Here is a 17,800-nt window from a genome sequence, read left to right as displayed (position 1 = left end):
TTGAATACAAGAGACAATGGCAATGTGTTTCACAATTAAGATTCAGTCTGGTGCAGCAGTATGCAATGGAATTATTACTGTTTATTTGAATCTGTGTGTGTGTTTGTGTGTGTTCTTTCTTTTCATTTTACCTCTGGACATTTGTAAAGCTTGTGCTAAATAGAATGTGTACGAAATATGTTTGTAATACTTCTGTATTTTTCTTGACTTAAATGTTAGATACTGGATCAGCATTAAGGAATTACTATTTTGTAGATACATGGGAATGATTTTTACATCCATTTTCTCCATGGCAGCCCCTTTCTATATTGGTAGACTTTTTATAGTTTATAAGATATGTTTAAGTCAAAGGAGTATTGACTAATTAAATTTATTTTGAGTAAGTATTACCTAGGATATTCAGAGACAGAAATTAATCGTTGTGTTCCTCATCACATCTCTTCTTTGTTTTGCAGTGGGACTTCTCCTCTTGCATGCCTGAATGCTATGCTTCATACAAACTCCAGAGGTGAAGAGGGCATCTTCTATAAGGTTCCAGGTAGAATGGGAGTATATACTTTGAAGGTAAATATTTTGTTGGGAAGTCATTTAGAAAGAAAAAACAGGAAGTGACCACATATAAATATCTGACTCGTAGGGACAGAATTCTGTTCTTGAAGAGCTTATTTTCAGGAAGAGGTAATATTTTGAAACCTGTAACCAATACATTTTTTAAAAACTAATCTATAACCAACTATAGGTAGATCAGAGAAGTAACTTTATTTTTTATTCTTGATGATAATCTTATCTTGAAAGAATGAAATTAAAATGACTTCTGGCCAGGCGTGGTGGCTCACGCCTGTAATCCCAACATTTTAGGAGGCCGAGGTGGGCAAATTGCCTGAGCTCAGGAGTTTGTGACCAGCCTGGGCAACACAGTGAAACCCCACCTCTACTAAAATGCAAAAAATTAGCCAGGGTGTAGCGGCGCGTGCCTGTAGTCCCAGCTACTCGGGAGCTGAGGCAAGGGAATTGCTTGAACCTGGGAGGCGGAAGTTGCAGTGAGCCAAGATCACGCCACTGCACTCCAGCCTGGGCAACAGAGTGAGACTTTGTCTCAAAAAATGAAATAAAATAAAATAAAAATAAAATAAAAAATAAATAAAATGACTTCTAGTGTTTTAAGGAGCTCCACAACATTTGTATAATAATTGTTTCTTTGGAGCATTCTGCCTAGATGCTTTACATTACATTCTCATTTCACTCTCTACCACAATTCACAGTTGGGGTGAATACCATTTAATAATTTTTTATTGCTGTTTGTTTTGTTAGATAAGTACAAAAAGGAAAAATAAATATGATTACAATTAGGAAAATAATACATGTATATTTTTCTATAGACTATTATATACCTGAAATTCTAGTAAAAATGATAAATATTCCTTTTTTATGATGGAGAGCCCCACAACATTTGTATAATAATTATTTCTTTGGAGCATTCTGCCTAGATGCTTTACATTACATTCTCATTTCATTCTTACCACAATTCACAGTTGTGGTTATTATTCCTTTTTTATAATGGAGAAAGTCAAAGTTCAGAAGATTGGATTTTCTTGCCCAGTGTTGCCCATATGGTATCAGAACCGGTATAGGAACCCAGATCTGACTGAATTCCCAAGCCCGTATTCTTTCTAACATGACAAGCTTGCTAATTCCTTCCTTCCTTCCTTCCTTCCTTCCCTCCCTCCCTCCCTCCCTCCCCTTTTTTTTTTTTTTTTTTTTGACAGTCTCGCTCTGTTGCCGAGGCTGGAGTGCAGTGGCGCAGTCTTGGTTCACTACAACCTCTGCTTCCTGGGTTCAAGCGATTCTCCTGTCTTGGCCTCTCAAGAAGCTAGGATTACAGGTGCCCACCACCACGCCCAGCTAATTTTTGTATTTTTAGTAGAGGTGGGGTTTCACCATATTGGCCAGGCTGGTCTCAAACTCCTGACCTCAGGTGATCCGCCTGCCTCGGCCTCCCAAAGTGATGGGATTAGAGACGTGAGCCACCGTGCCCAGCCTTCAAGCTTGCTAATTTCAAATTCCTGCACTGAGAAGGGACCTTTACTTATCAATAACTTTTCACTTACGAACAGGAAAACCAACTCAAATGAGTTTGAGTAAGACAATTTATTAGTTTATGTAACTGAAAATTCTAAGGAAACCCAGGCTGGATCCAGGTGTTCAGTTGACATCATCAGAGTTTGGTGTCTCCACTTTCTTTTGGCTTCGTTCTCAGTCAGAGTCTCTCCTCATCATATATAACTTCACCCCCAACCTGCACTCTGCAAGCTGTAAGTCTGAAGAGAGATAAGAACTAAAGCATGAGCCTCTGACTTTATTCTGATTTGGCTTAATTGGTTTGGTTTCGCCCACATGAGTATACCTGAATTATCACGCTTGTCAAATGATGGGCCAGTTGTAGATGTGGTTGAGATTAAGCTTGCTCAAGCCGGGTGAGTTGAGGAGAGAGTTTTCCCCAAAGGAAATCTATCAGCTGAAGGGGAATGAATGCTTGGTAGGCAGTGACTGTGTCCATGTATATATGTGTTACCTTTTTAGCTTTGAGCTGTAGTCATCACTGTGCCCAATGGTTGTGTGGAGCCTAACATTAGAAAGATCTAACCTACCTACCCACCTGCCTCCTTTTTATATACTTTGTTGAACTTCCTAGGGTTACAGGGCTTTATTCTCACATGGAACTTTTCTGTATTTCTTTTTGGTTTTAGCTGTTCTAGACCTTCCATACTGTTTAAAAATTTTACTAAATGCCTATTCTGTTGTAGAGATAGGGGGAAAAAAACCCAAAGTCTTTTCCCTATTCTCATACACCATTAAGTACAATACTTCTAACACCAGATATGTGGAGGTTTCTCCTCACATACCAAGCAAGTCTCCAGCAGACATCAGCTGGATGTCCTTTAACAATTAGAGTTCCAGTCTGTGGCCCGTTAACGAACCCGGCTGCACAGCTGGAGGTGATTGGTGGGCAAGCAAGCATGGCTGCCTGAGTTCTGCCTCCTGTCCGATCAGTGGCGGCATTAGATTCTCATAGGAGTGCATACTCTATTGTGAACTGCACGTGTGAGGGATCTAGGTCATGCACTCTGTATGAGAATCTAATGCCTGATGATTTGAGGTGGAATAGTTTCATCTGAAACCATTCCTTACCCCCACTCCCTGACCCTTCAGTGAAAAAAATTGTCTTCCACAACACCAGTCCCTGATGCAAAAAGGTTGGGAACCACTGCTGTAATTCAACTCCATTCTGATGCTATCTATCTGTCTGGAGACAGTGTCAGATTCCACAGGTTGAGGACTCGGTACCCTCCCATCCCCTTCAGATGCCAGCTGTCGCAAGTCCCAGGTTGTGACCTGTACTTCTGACTGTCTGGTTATAATTGGGGTTCCCTCCTTGGGTTTGATTAATTTGCTAGAATGACTCACTGAACTCAGGAAAATGCTTTACTTACATTTACCCATGTATTATAAAGAATATTACAAAAGATACAGATGAATGGCCAGATGGATAAGATGCTTAGTGTGAGGTTTGTAGGAAGGTACACAGAACTTGTGTGCCCTCCCCAGGCTTGCCACCCTCCAGGAACCTCCATGTGATCAGCTAAATCATTCATTCATTCATTCATTCATTTTGAGATGGAGTCTCGCTTTGTCGCCCAGGCTGGATTGCAGTGGCGCAATCTCAGCTCACTGCAACCTCTGCCGCCCGGGTTCAAGCAATTCTCCTGTCTCAGCCTCCGGAGTAGCTGGGATTATAGGTACAAATTTTTTGTATTTTTAGTAGAGATGGGGTTTTACCATGTTGACCAGGCTGGTCTCGAACCCCAGACCTCAGGTGATCTGCCTGCCTTGGCCTCCCAAAGTGCTGGGATTGCAGGCGTGAACCACTGCATCCAGCCGTGATCAGCTAAATCTCAAAGCTCTCAGAACCCAATCCTTCGGGTTTTTATGAAAGCTTCAGTACATATGACTGATTAAATTATTGGCCATTGGTGATCAGCTCCACCTTCAGCCTCCTCCCTCCCTGAGATTGGGGAGTGAGTGAAAGTTCTAACCCTCTAGTCACATAGTTGGTTCCCCTGGAAACTAACCCCCATCCTGAGATTATGCAGTAGCTCACCAAGAGGAAGAAAAGATGCTCCTATCACCCAGGAAATTCCAACAGACATAGGAGCTGTGTCAGATGCTCCTTTTACTCAGGAAATTGCAGAGGTCTTAGGAGCTCTGTGTCGGAAGCTGGGGTCAAAGACCAAATATAAGACCAAAAGATTCTACTAGTAACACTATTGCTTAGGAAATTATAACAGCTAAAAAGAGCTCTAGGCCAGGAACTGTAGTCAGGAACCAAATATATATTTCATACTATATCACAATATTACCTCTGTGCTGGACGCTATAGAGAGGGTTAAGCTGTGGCACCTGATCTCTTGAAGCTCACATTATAGTTCCTAAAATAATTGCATACTCTCAAAATGTTCTTTGCTTTTAAAAAAGTGTGATAATATAGAGAAATAAGAATTAATTTTCAATAAAGGAATGTAGAAGTTTTTTGTTGTTGTTAACTTGTAAGATTTGAGCTGGACTTTGTCAGATAAGTAGCAAGAAGAAGGGCCTTCCAGGACATAGGAATAGCTTAAGCAAGGGCACAGCTGGAAAGATTCAGAGTGGACTTGAAAGTAGAGTAAATTGGAGCGATTAGACCATAATCTTTGCGTGGGCTTAAGTGGTAAAGATTCCAGTGCAGTAAACGTTAGGTAGAGATCAAACATTGGAGGCCTTTGAAAACCTGACTGAGCAGTTTGTGTATGGGTTGTGGGGTGGTAGATGTCACAGGTTTTTCAGGAGAAAAGCATAATCAAATCCAAGTTTAAGAGAATAACTCAGGTAGGATAGATTTAAGAGTGAAGCAGGAAAATTTGTCAGAAAGGTGGTTATGGTTGTTTGGAAGAAATACTCAGGGCCTGAATTAAGAGACTAGTAAAAGAGATGGAGACAAAGGACATTAGAGGAATAAATAGAATATGTAGCATTTAGAGTGGGTAAAAGGGGCTGAAATGACTCTAGAATTTGGGGCATGAGCAGTTGATCCTGTACGGATCACAAATTTTAAGAAAAGAAGATAATTATATTTATATTTCAGATACTTGTTGAACCTACAAGTCAAGATGTCTGGCTGACAACTAACTCTATAAAAGCTATCCTGCATTTTGAAGGAAAGAATAGAAAAATATGGGGTGTGTATTTTAAGAAAGTGTATAACATAAGAGACGGCTCAGAGAGAAATGGCACTAGGACATAAATTTAAATGAAAAATAGCTAACTTAACTAGATCAAAGTTTATAGTCTTGGCTATAATGTCATATGGATGTCAGTTTTGTGTAGGAGGGTCACATTTTCGTGTCTGTCAGAATTATTTTTTATCTGATTATTAAAATGATGTGGGAAAATAAAATATTGGAGGTAAAAAGAACCACTGATAGTTTTATAGCTTAGAAATAACATTCACAGGCTAGGCGCAGTGGCGCGTGCCTGTAATCCCAGCACTTTGGGAGGTTAAGGCAAGAGGATTGCTTAAGCTCAGGAGTTCAAGTCCAGGACCAGCCTGGGCAGCATAGTAGGACCCCGGCTTTATAAAAAAATTTAAAAAATTAGTCGGGTATGGTGGCACACACCTGTAGTCCCAGCTACTCCAGAGGCTGAGGTGGGAAGATCGCTTGAGCCTGGGAGGTCGAGGCTACAGTGAGCTGTGATCGTGCTATTGCATTCCAGCCTGGGTGACAGAGTGAGACCCTGTCTCCCAAAATAACAAAAAAACCACAAACACTCACTAGTGTGTTTAGCCATACATGTGTATTTTCACATATTATGTAAACACATAGTAGCTGATATTTTTTGACCTCTTATGTTGGGCATGATTCTAAGCATTTTACATTTATCAGCTCATTTAACTTTTAATTGAAGAATGATCTTTTAAGGTAGGTACTATTATCCCCACCTTATAGATGGGGAAACTGAAGCATGAAAGGTTAAGATTTTAACCCAGGCTGCACAATTAGGAGACGGTAAAGCCAGGAAGTCTTGTTTTCTAGTCTTTGGTCTTGGAACTATCCTGTTATATCTCTCACATACTAAGCTGATGTAGTTATCCTTTCTGATTAGCATTCGCTCTCAGTGCAGACACCAAAGAGTTTCATATGATTTGTTAAAGGATTTCTTTTTTTTTTCCTGTCTCAGGAAGAACCTTCATTTTAAAAAAAAAAAGATTCTTTTTAATTTAATTCTTGCTACTTTAACCAATATTCAGGAACCAATTAGATTGAAATAATGCACTATCTCTTACTGTCTAGACTCTTACTCTGTAATTGAATTCGGAGTACATAATGGTACTTACATACACACATGGACATACATGTATTTAATGAAATTATTTTATTTAGTTTTTTGAGACAGGATCTCACTCTATCACCCATGTTGGAGTGCAGTAGTGCAATCACAGCTCACTGCAGCCTCAAACTCCCTGGGTTCAGGTGATCCTCCCAACTCAGCCTCCTAAGTAGCTGGGACCACAGGTGCACACCACTATACCTGGCTAATTTTTGTATTTTTTTATTTTGTAGAGATGGGGTTTCACCATGTTGCCCAGGTTGGTCTCGAACTCCTGGGCTTAGTCCTCCCACCTTGGCCTCCCAGGTAGCTGTGACTACAGGAGTGTTCGTTCCACCATGCCCAGCTAATTTTTTTTTTTTTTTTTGCATTTTCTTTTTGTAAAGACGGGTTTCACCATGTTTCCCAGGCTGGTCTTGAACTCCTGGTCTCAAACATTCTAACTGCCTTAGCCACCCAAAGTGTTAGCATTACAGGCATGAGCCACCACGCCCAACCAATAAAATTATTATGTAGTTTTAAAAATGTAGAGTATTTAATCATTTACCTGGACTCATATCTACCCAATTTTTGTCTAATTTAAGCCTGTGTTGTGCCTGCATACGAATGTTGTATATAATTTTTATCTTCGGATGTAGTTGGAAACTTTAGCTTATTTGCCTCAAAGAGATGACAGGAATTCAGAAAATATTGCTGATTCTGCTACTGAATCCTATAGTAACAAAATTTAGTGCAATTAAGTTGCAACATTGCATATCAGAAGTTTAATTTCTATTTGCTGAAATGGTAATGATTAATCCTAATTGGATGCCTACATTTTCAGAAAGATGTGCCGGATGGGGTGAAAGAGCTGTCAGAAGGTTCAGAAGAAAGCAGTGATGGTCAGTCAGATTCCCAGAGTTCTGAGAACAGCAGCAGCAGCAGTGATGGTGGCAGCAACAAGGAGGGAAAAAAGAGCAGGTGGAAAAGGAAAGGTAAATCCACCTGATCCTTCAATAAAGTACTAAATGCTGTAGGACAAATGCCCTTGTTAGTAGTTCCTCTTTCCCCAGACTCCAGGTCAGTCACTTTCCCTTACCCTCTATAACAGTCCTGTCAAGGAGAGTTTTCTGCAATGATGGAGATGTTTGTATCTTTACTGTCCAGCACAACACAGTAGCCACTAGCTACATGGGCCTATTGAACACTGGAAATATGGTTATTATGACCAAGGAGTTTAAAAAATAAAAATGCTTTCTGTTTTAGAGCTGTTTCAGGTTCACAACAAAATTGAGAGGAAGGTACAGAGATTTCCCATGTACCCCTCCCCCGCCACATGCACAGCCTTCCCCACTAGCCACATTCTCCACCAGAGTGCTATATTTGTTACAGCTGATGAACCTACATTGACACATCACCCATAGTCCCTGGTTTACATTAGAATTTACTCTTGGGAGAGTACATCCTATGGCTTTGAACAAATGTATAATGACGCGTATTCACCATTATAGTATCAGAATAGTTTCATTGCCCTCAAGTCTTCTGTGCTCCAGCTCTTCATCTCTTCTTGCCTCCTAACCCCTGACAACCACTGACTTTTTTTGAGACGGAGTTCTACTCTTGTGGCCTGGCTGGAGTGCAGTGGCGCGATCTCAGCTCATTGCAACTTCTGCCTCCTGGGTTCAAGCAATTATCCTGACTCAGCCTCCTAAGTAGCTGGGATTACAGGCGCCTGCCACCATGCCCAGCTAATTTTGTATTTTTAGTAGAGATGGAGTTTCACCATGTTGGTCAGGCTGGTCTCGAACTCCTGATCTCAGGTGATCTACCCGCCTCGGCCTCCCAAAATGCTGGGATTACAGGCGTGAGCTACTGTGCCTGGCCTGACAACCATTGATTTTTTACTGTTTCCATAGTTTGACCTTTTCCAAAATGTCATATAGTTGGAACCTTTTCAGATTGGCTTTTCTTTAGTAATATGCATTTAAGGTTCCTCTGTGTCTTCATGGCTTGATAAGTCATTTCTTTTTTGTTTGAACTTTTATTTTAAGTTCAGGGGTACAAGTTCAGGTTTGTTACATAGGTAAACTTGTGCCATGGGTGTTTGTTGTGCAGACTATTTCATCACCCAGGAATTAAGCCTAGTACCCACTAGTTATTTTTCCTGATTCTCTCCCTCCTCCCCCACACCACCCTCTGAAAGGACCCAGTGTGTGTTGTTCCCCTCTGTGTGTCATGTATTCTCATCATTTAGCTCCCACTTATAAGTGAGAACATGCTGTATTTGGTTTTCTGTTCTGGTATTCATTTGCAATAGGTCATTTCTTTCCATTGTCTGGGTGTGCCACGGTTTGTTTATCCATTCACCTACTGAAGGACATCTTGGTTGCTTCCAAGTTTTGGCAATTATGAATAAAGCTGCTTTAAACATCTATCTGCAGATTTTGTATGTGCATAAGTTTTCAGCACCTTTGGGTAAATACTAAGGAGTGTGGTTGCTGGATCATATGATTAAGAGTATGTTTAGTTTTATAGAAACTTCCAAACCATCTACCAAAGTGACTGTATCATTTTGCATTTTGCATTTGTACCAGCAGTGGATGAGAGTTCCTGTTGCTTCTTGTCCTCATCAGCATTTAGTGTGGTTATTGTTGTGGATTTTGGCCTTTCTGATAGGTGTGTAGTAGTATCTCGTTGTTTTAATTTGCATTTCCGTAATGACATATGTTGTGGAGCACCTTTTCATTTGCTTGTTTGCCATCTACATATCTTCTTTGGTGAGATGTCTCATCAGCTCTTTGGCTTATTTTAAAATCAGGTTGTGTGTTTTCTTATTGTTGAGCTTTAAGAGTTCTTTGTATATTTTGAGTAACAATCCTTTATCATATGTCTTTTGCAAATATTTTCTGTGTCTTGTCTTTTTTTGTTCTGAGACATAGTCTCACACTGTTGCCCAGGCTGGAGTGCAGTGGCGCGATCTTGGCTCACTGCAACCTCCGCCTCCTGGGTTCAAAGGATTCTCCTGCCTTGGCCTCCCGAGTTGCTGGGATTACAGGTGCCTGCCACCACGCCCAGCTAATTTTTGTATTTTTAGTAGAGGCGGGGGTTTCACCATGTTGGCCAGGCTGGTCTTGAACTCCTGACCTCGTGATCCACCCGCCTTCGCCTCCCAAAGTGCTGGGATTACAGGTATGAGCCACTGCGCCTGTCCAGCCCACCGCACCTGTCTTGTCTTTTTATTTTCTTGGCAGTTTCTTTCTCAGATCAGAAATTTTTAATGAAGTCTAGTGTACAATTTTTTTCTTTTGTGAACTGTGTCTTTGGTCGTGTATCTAAAAGTCATCATAAAACCCCTAGATTTTCTTCTATGTTATGTTCTGAGAGTTTTAGAAATTTTCATTTTTGTTTAGGTCTGTGATCCATTTTGAGTTAATTTTTTGTGAAAGGTATGAGACCTGTATCTGGATTTCTTTTCTTATTTACATGTGGAGTTCTAATTAGGAATTTAATTTTGATTTTATTTTAACTTTAAATAGCCACATGAAGATAGTGGCTACCATACCAGACAACATTCTAGGTTTTACCTGGATTTGTTCTTAAGGTCTTAAGTCATTCATAGCCTTTTAGGGTGCTTTTATTTTACTTGCCTAAACTTGGAGCACTTAATGCTCTAACAACCCTCCTTAGGAAAATAATGCTTTTCATTTCTACTAGCAAACACTGAATTTAGTCTGCTGGTCTTTGCTCTTATTCCGTTTGGTGTCTACTTCGTAGCTCACCTGAAAAGCTTTCTTTAGGGAATAATGTCTGTTGCTGCAGCTTCCCTGGAATGGATTTTCCAGTTAAGGATATGAATTATTGCCTAATTACTGCTGATTATTCTGTAGCTTGTTGTCAGAGTCTATTCAAAGAGGGCAAATCTTTTTTATCCCAATATTTATAATTTAGCTGTACATGGCAAGGCAAATTTTAAACCAACTCTTGATGATTCCTTTACAAGGACTGACATAGTTATGTTCCAGAGCAAAACAGACATTCAAGATTTTTTCTAGCTTGAATATCCTTTTAGATTTGAGTGATGATAGGTGAGTTGTCTTTGGAGCTAGAAGCTCAGGTTATGTTGGAATACTAGACTCATTCATTTAAGTCCCTTCAGAATGGTTACTATGCCTATATTAGAAAAATAGTTCTAATTCACTACCATCCCTCTGTTAATGTTTTTGCTACTCCTGGAGAGAATTGAGATAATTAATGGCCTCATCTGTTCTCTGCTATAGCTACTACATACATAATTTCAGCGAACTTTGTAATCAGAGAATCTTAGCTTTAAGTTGATAACCACTTAGAGAGCTACCCAGACCTCAGTTGTTAGGAATAAATGGAATGAAAGTAAGACAAAGAGGGTGCTTCTGACTAGTATTGTTGATATGTGGTTTTAAAATAATCCCTGTCAGTAGTGAAAGGAGGTGTATTCCAGGGCCCTCCATTCCCTGGGGTCCACTAAGCACCTATTTTTGAAAAAGTGAAGCCAAAAGTGGAAAGGGCTCTCTCTGTCTATCCCCTGCTTCTCCTCATTTTATTTTTTTAATTTTAATTTTTTCCCTTCTTTTCACAAGTGTTGATTCTCCTCATTTTAAGCTTTTCCTTTTAAGTTTGGAATTGTAGATCTAAGATTAGGAACCGAGCCAGGTCATCAGGTAAGGGAAGCAATTAGCAAGATTCATGTTTTCTGGATGGGATTGGGACAGGGAAATCAATATTAAAGAAAGTCTTGTAAAATGGGAATATACTTGGGGCCCTTGCTTTTCAAGAGCCACATATGCTGCTCTTTGAATAGTGGCTGTTGTATCTGTGTTTCTTTTGCTCCGAACGTATGGTTATTAATGGCTGTCTCTTAAGAATTTGAGGTGAATGTGTTAAGCTGTAGGAAGATCCGAGAAATAACCATAGAACCCTATTGTCAGTAGCCGAATAGGTAGATATGAATAACGTAACCTTGCCCCACACTCTGCATAATAATAGAGGACATGAACAGTAAGGTAATATCAAATTGAATGTTGGGTCCAATTGTTTTTGAGCTGCTTTTCATTTATTCCTTTTCTAGAAATCATTATAATATTGATTATTTGTCCTCAGTTTACAATAAGATGAGATGCTCTATAAAGCTCTTTTCTGGTTGCAGGTAGTCTATAATAAAGCCTAGAGGAAAATGGGCGGTATGTGGTGTCTGGAAGGTGAGGTGAGAGGTGCTCATGATGTCATATGTGATTCATGTTTAAGCAGCTCTGATATTCTCAAGAAATGAATGCCAAGCTACCAATTATGGAGAATGATTTAGTCTCTCATAGAATATGCATCTGTCATTCATGGGTCATACATGTGGTATAGATACCATATAATTTGTAGGTATATATTATGTATTTGTGGATGTTTTTGTAGTCCAGTGCAAATTAAAGTGACAGACATGTAGCCAGCAGTGAGCATGCAGCAAAGCAGTTCTAAATCTTAATTATCCATAAAGGTAAAGCAAGCTAATTGTGCCTATTACTTTTTCTTATTTCAGGCCTTTACTCTCAATCTGACATCACTTTATTTCAAATGCATTGTAAGACAGGAAGAACACTGAGATAGCATCAAAACCCACTTCCTTTTATGTACAAAAATAAAGAGCTCTGACAGCAAAACTGATACTTCTAGTTGAAAATCAATAGAAACTTTCTTGATATATGTATACCTTTTAGCCAAATAGGAACAGAGAATAGAACTTTGAAATTCAGTCCAATATTAAAACTAGTTTATTGATTTCTATGTAAAGTGGAAGAACTTAAAAGTTTGTAGTTTTGGTTCCTAGTTTTCAGACAGGAAACACAATGTTCAGAGAAGAGTTTTATGGAATTCCAAATAAAGGTAAGATGGAATAATAACTTCAGAAAAACGAATACTAAAATCAACTATTTATATTGCTTTTTTATGATCATAGCTAAGTGAAATCTCTGCTTTTTCCCCAAAATAAAATATTGCATTATGAAGCAACTGTGAGACTATTATTTTTATCTTCTGATAGAAAAAGTTTTGTTAGATTTTGGTCTGCCTTTAAAGTGTCTTAAGAATGAAATTAATTACATAAAGTATACCTTTTCTCTGTAAGGAATCACTGTTTCCTCTAGTGTGAACTAATGTTAATTTTACTGCTTGTTCAGAACTACTTTAAATCAGGAATTTGATATATATTGTGTCTGGAGTTATTTAAAATACCATAAACCTATCTACCTTCTAACATTTATATGTGTGTTAAGTTACTGAATGGGTATGATTATGTCTCCTTTTAAAAGTATACTGGAGGCAAAACTTTTTTTGGCAAGTTAACTTAGATGGAGAGAGACCTTTAGGAGATTTTCTCTTTTCCTCTGAGGTTATTATTGGTGGCTGAGTTGGAGGTGTTAGCTCTGTGTTGTGTTAAAGATGGCTACACTGTTAGGGCTTTGGATAGTTAGAGTACCCAGAAGCAAGGAAAGTGTTGAGGTGTGGCCTTTCCCATTTAGGCCAGGGGACTCTGAATATAATCAGGAAACACCGCCTGCCTAGTTTGGAGTATATTGCACTTGGTGTCGGAGGAAGGGACTTAGAACTAAAAAGGATCTATTACCTCTAAAGAAAGACCTGTTAGAATAAAAACTCTCCCTCAAGAGAAACATAACTGTTTCTAAAGATCAAAATCATTTAGGAAACGTTGATTATTATCAATCCTTCAACAATCAATTCTTCAACTATATATAGTTCTTAAGTTTCAATTTTGTTATCAATCCTTCAGTGTCTGATATATCCCTAATACTTCATAGGGGCCCATTAAATGTCTTTGGGAGAAAATAAAAATTTAAGTCAGAGATTATTTACTAAAGCTTTTAACTCAAATGCATCTACTATTAATAGTCTGTATCTTTTTGACCTTGTTCGACATTATAATCATCCGTCGAAATGGAAAATTCTCAATGCTGTAATAATGTATGTATGTACCTTTTGACTTAAACTCAGTGAGCAGTATGTAAATATCCAGCAACGAGAAGCTACTGCAGTGAACTATGTAAAACTGACTGATAAGCCTCAAGTTCCAAAATTTGTTTTGTTGTATTTATTTTATTTACTTTTTGAGACAGAAACTTGCTCTGTCGCCCAGGCTGGAGTGCAGTGGCATGATCTCGGATCACTGCAACCTCGCCTCCCGGGTTCAAGCGATTCTCCTGCCACAGCCTCCCCAGTAGCTGGGACTACAGGCGTGCACCACCATACCAGTAAAGCCAGAATTTCGCCATGTTGGGCAGGCTGGTCTCAAACTCCTGGCTTCAAGTGATCTGCCCGCCTCAGCTTCCCAAAGTGCTGGGATTACAGGTGTGAGCCACCATGCCCGGCCTAAAATTTGTTTTAAATGTTTTTTCTGAAAACACTTAATAATATTAAGCTTAAAAAATTTATCAGCCGGGTGCGGTGTTTCACACCTGTAATCCCAGTACTTTGGTAGGCCGAGGAGGGCGGATCACCTGAGTTAAGGAGTTCAAGACCAGCCTGGTCAACATGGTGAAACCCCTTCTCTACTAAAAATACAAAAATTAGCCAGGTGTGGTGGCACACGCCTGTAATCACAGCTACTCGGGAGGCTGAGGCAAGAGAATCACTTGAACCCAGGAGGCCTCGGAGGCTGCAGTGAGCCAAGATCACGCCACTGCACTCTATCCTGGGCAACAAAGTGAGACACTGTCTCAAGAAAAAAATTATTTACTAGATTACTCTTTGGGTTTCTTTTATGTGATGATTTTTGGTTTTTTTTTTGGTTTTAAATCAAATAATAGTAACTTGATCTTTTGATCAGAATTTGTTAATCTTTTATTTCTATATGTTTATATAGAAGCAAGCATTTTTGTTTCTAATTAGACAAAAAAATGTGTTGTTAAGAATTGTTTTAATCTGTTGAGCAGTCCACATTGGAGGATAAAGTTATCCTGAAAGGTGTTGTTTAAGCCATTAGTTTATTTATAACAACCAAAGTAATATCTCTGTTAAACTACTTGTTAGGCAGGCTGTGGTGGCTCACACCTATAATCCCAGCACTTTGGGAGGCCAAGGTGGGAGAATCACTTGAGCCCAGGAGTTTGAGACCAGCCTGGGCAATATGGTGAGACTCCTGTCTCTACAAAAAATAAAAAGTAAAATTAGCCGAGTGTGGTGGTGTGTGCCTGTAGTCCCAGCTACTTGGTAGACTGAGGCAGGAGGATTGCTTAAGCCCAGGAGTTCAAGGCTACAGTGTTCTATAATGGGACCACTGCATTCCAGCCTAGGTGACAGAGCAAGACCCTGTCTCAAGAAATGAATGAATAAACAAGCAAAGAAACTACTTGTTACACTCATGCCTTCTCCAGTTTGTATTATTTGCCAGGTATTTGGGAAACAAATTTGAATGAGGTGTCACCCCACCCTTAAAGTTGTCTCAACATATCTAGAGGGATAGAAAAATAAGTAGATAATTAGCACATGACTTCATAAATCACATGTGTTTATATTTATCATGTTATGACCACATTAGAGAAGGGATACTAAGTTAACTTTGCCTGGGTTACTACTAAGTATTAGCTATAAAAGTTCTAAGACACTATTCTTCTCTAGAGAGTTTAATCACTAGGGAAGACAGGGTGTATTATGGAAAGAAAACATATATAAAGGCAAGAAGATGGGAATGTGTATAGTGTTTTCAGGAAGCCATAAGAAGATAAATGTGGCTGGGAGAGGGGATTTGTGGAGGGAAAGAAATTTGGATCATATGGTTAACCTTTAGTGATAGTCTTATTATTTACAAGATAATGGTATGCACAAAGTTTCTTTTTTTTTTTTTTTTTTTTGAGACAGAGTCTTGCTCTTGTCGCCCAGGCTGGAGTGCAATGGCATGATCTCGGCTCACTGCAACCTCCCCATTGTGGGTTCAAGCTATTCTCCTGCCTAAGCCTCCTGAGTAGCTGGGATTATAGGCACCCGCCACCACGCCTGGCTAATTTTTATATTTTTAGTAGAGACGGGGTTTTGCCATGTCGGCCAGACTGGTCTCGAACTCCTGACCTTGTGATCTGCTTGCCTCGGCCTCCCAAAGGGCTGGGATTACAGGTGTGGGCCACCACACCCAGCCTCACAAAGTTTCTTAGGAAAATTAAGGTATAGATAAGAGAGAGAATGGAGACACTAATGACTCTTCCAAATTTTCATAGCCAGACACCAGGAAGATCAAGACTGTTTATAGGCTGGGTGTGGTGGCTCACACCTGTAATCCCATTACTTTGGGAGGCCGAGGCAGGAGTATGACTTGAGCCCCAGAGTTCAAGACCACCTTGGGCAACATGGTGAGACCTTGTCTCTAAATAAAAAAACAGCCGGTTTTGGTGGTGCACACCTGTAGTCCCAGCACTTTGGGAGGCCAAGGTAGGAAGATCACTTAAGCCTAGAAGTCTGAGACCACAGTGAGCTATGATGATGCCACTGCATTCCAGCCTGAGTGACAGAGAGAGACCCTGTCTCAAAAAAAAAAAAAAAAAAAGACAAAAGACTGTTTATTGACCCTTTTTTATTTGTTTCATATTTTTGTTCATTAAGTTTCTGAGTTAATAAACTAGCTTCTTTTGTTTTTCTGCTCACTAGTGTTTAAGTTAGCTCAATTTATTTCTTATCGCTGGTATATAAGCTAAAATTTATTTTTGTTTTGCTTTTGAAAACCATTTGTTGAAGGTAGAATACTTCCTTGGTGTAGGATGACATTAATTGGTGACATTAATTAGTTGCATTTGAAGTAAAACTGGTAATAGAGAAGTCTGAGGGATTATTTTTCTGTAAGTGCCACTTTGTGAGAAAAGATTATAAACAGGGTCTTGATATAGTTAAAATGCAGCTTTTTTTCTTTTTTTATGTTTATTTTTTAAACAAGGTCTTATTTTTAATAGTTCTGTTTTTGTTTTTTTTTTTAAGATGTAGTCCTAGGAAACCTTGCTCATGCGCTTCTCACACGTTCCCCCCCCACCCCCCCGCCCCGCAACCGTGACTCATATCACCACCACCTCAGTTAGCTAGTTTATTCTCAAATTATTCATCATCAAGGACCAATTTTTTTCCTCTAGTCCATTGTGGACTTGGAATGACCCAGCAATGTCAAATTTCTATGAAAGTACCTAAATGTTCTTGCTTTCATACTTTATCTTGTCACAGACCAGTCTGTGGACATTTGAACAGCAATAGTTTAGATGATTTTTCAGCTTTACTTTAAAAAAGGGGGAGAGGGTGCCAAATTTTATCTTTAAAGGAGAAACTATATGAAATGATCTTGTCCCTTTTTTTAAAATTCAGAACAGAAAATAACCCCATCTCCCTAGTAAATAATTAACTATTACGATGCTTCATCAGCATTGCGAAAACATCCTGTCATCTCCAAATCACTACTGGTCCTTTCTCAAAAGTAACCACCGTCCTGATTTCTGTCAATTTGGGTCACTTTGCCTATTTTTAAAATTTTAAATTAGATTATAATATATATGGATTAAGTACTTTTTCTCTGAAATGCTTGGAACCAGAAGTGTTTTGGAGTTTGGATTTTTTCAGATTTTGAAACATTTGCATTATTTGGGTTGAGCATCCCAAATTCAGAAAGTTCAAAATCCAGAATCCTCCAATGAACATTTCCTTTGAGCATCATGTTGGCACTCAAAAATTTTCTTATTTTGGGCATTTCATGTTTTCTGATTTGGAATGATCAGCTTGTATTCATTAAAGTACACATAAGTATGCAGCTTGTTGGATTTTCACAAACGGAACAGTACTATGAACTATCAACCAGACTAAGGAGCAAAATATTGCCCTGGTATCTCTCCCTGAGCTCTCTTCTGGTCACATCCATTGCTCCAAAATAACCACTCTTAACAACTTCCAATAGCATAAACAAGACATGTCTGGAACAGAATAATGTCCAGAGAAATTTTTAAACTTATATAATCAAGTCATACTTAAATAATTTTTTGCTATTACATTATTTGCATGTGTGTAAAAATCATTCATCTTCTGGTGTGTAGAAATATATCAGATTCTTAAAACTATGTAGAGTGGTTATTTTGGGGCAATGGGTGTGACCAGAAGGGAGCTCAGAAAAATCCATAGCATTAATGAACAAAATTGAACTGCAGAAAATGCAGTAATATATTAAAAAAAAAAAAGTCAATAGAACTAAAATAGATGTATAGATTCAAGCAATCCTAACCAAAATCGTAGTAGGTTGATGGGAGAGGGGACATTGGAAACTGACAAGTTGCTTCTAAAATTTACATGAAGATGAGATCAGTCAGAAAAGCCAAGAAAATATTAAAGAACAAAATGGAAA

At 39.0% G+C, this 17,800-nt stretch overlaps 1 protein-coding gene across 2 annotated transcripts in view; it reads left to right on the top strand.

The window, feature by feature from the left end:
* Positions 1-17,800, top strand: part of ASXL2 (ASXL transcriptional regulator 2) — a 151,905-nt gene that overhangs the window by 72,913 nt on the left and 61,192 nt on the right. Inside the window, exons 4-5 of one of the 2 annotated variants that reach the window (XM_032172451.2) lie at positions 456-564; positions 7,247-7,397. In XM_032172451.2, coding sequence (XP_032028342.1) covers positions 456-564; positions 7,247-7,397 — 260 coding nt within the window. Of the gene's footprint in view, positions 1-438; positions 565-7,246; positions 7,398-17,800 lie in introns of those variants that run through there. The other variant, XM_058427096.1, reaches the window with a different exon arrangement.

Source organism: Hylobates moloch, unplaced genomic scaffold (genome assembly GCF_009828535.3).
Source record: "Hylobates moloch isolate HMO894 unplaced genomic scaffold, HMol_V3 SCAFFOLD_13, whole genome shotgun sequence".
In the NCBI taxonomy this organism is placed as follows: domain Eukaryota; kingdom Metazoa; phylum Chordata; class Mammalia; order Primates; family Hylobatidae; genus Hylobates; species Hylobates moloch.
Note: the sequence above shows the minus strand (reverse complement) of the source record. Positions and strands in the feature narration are given on the sequence as shown.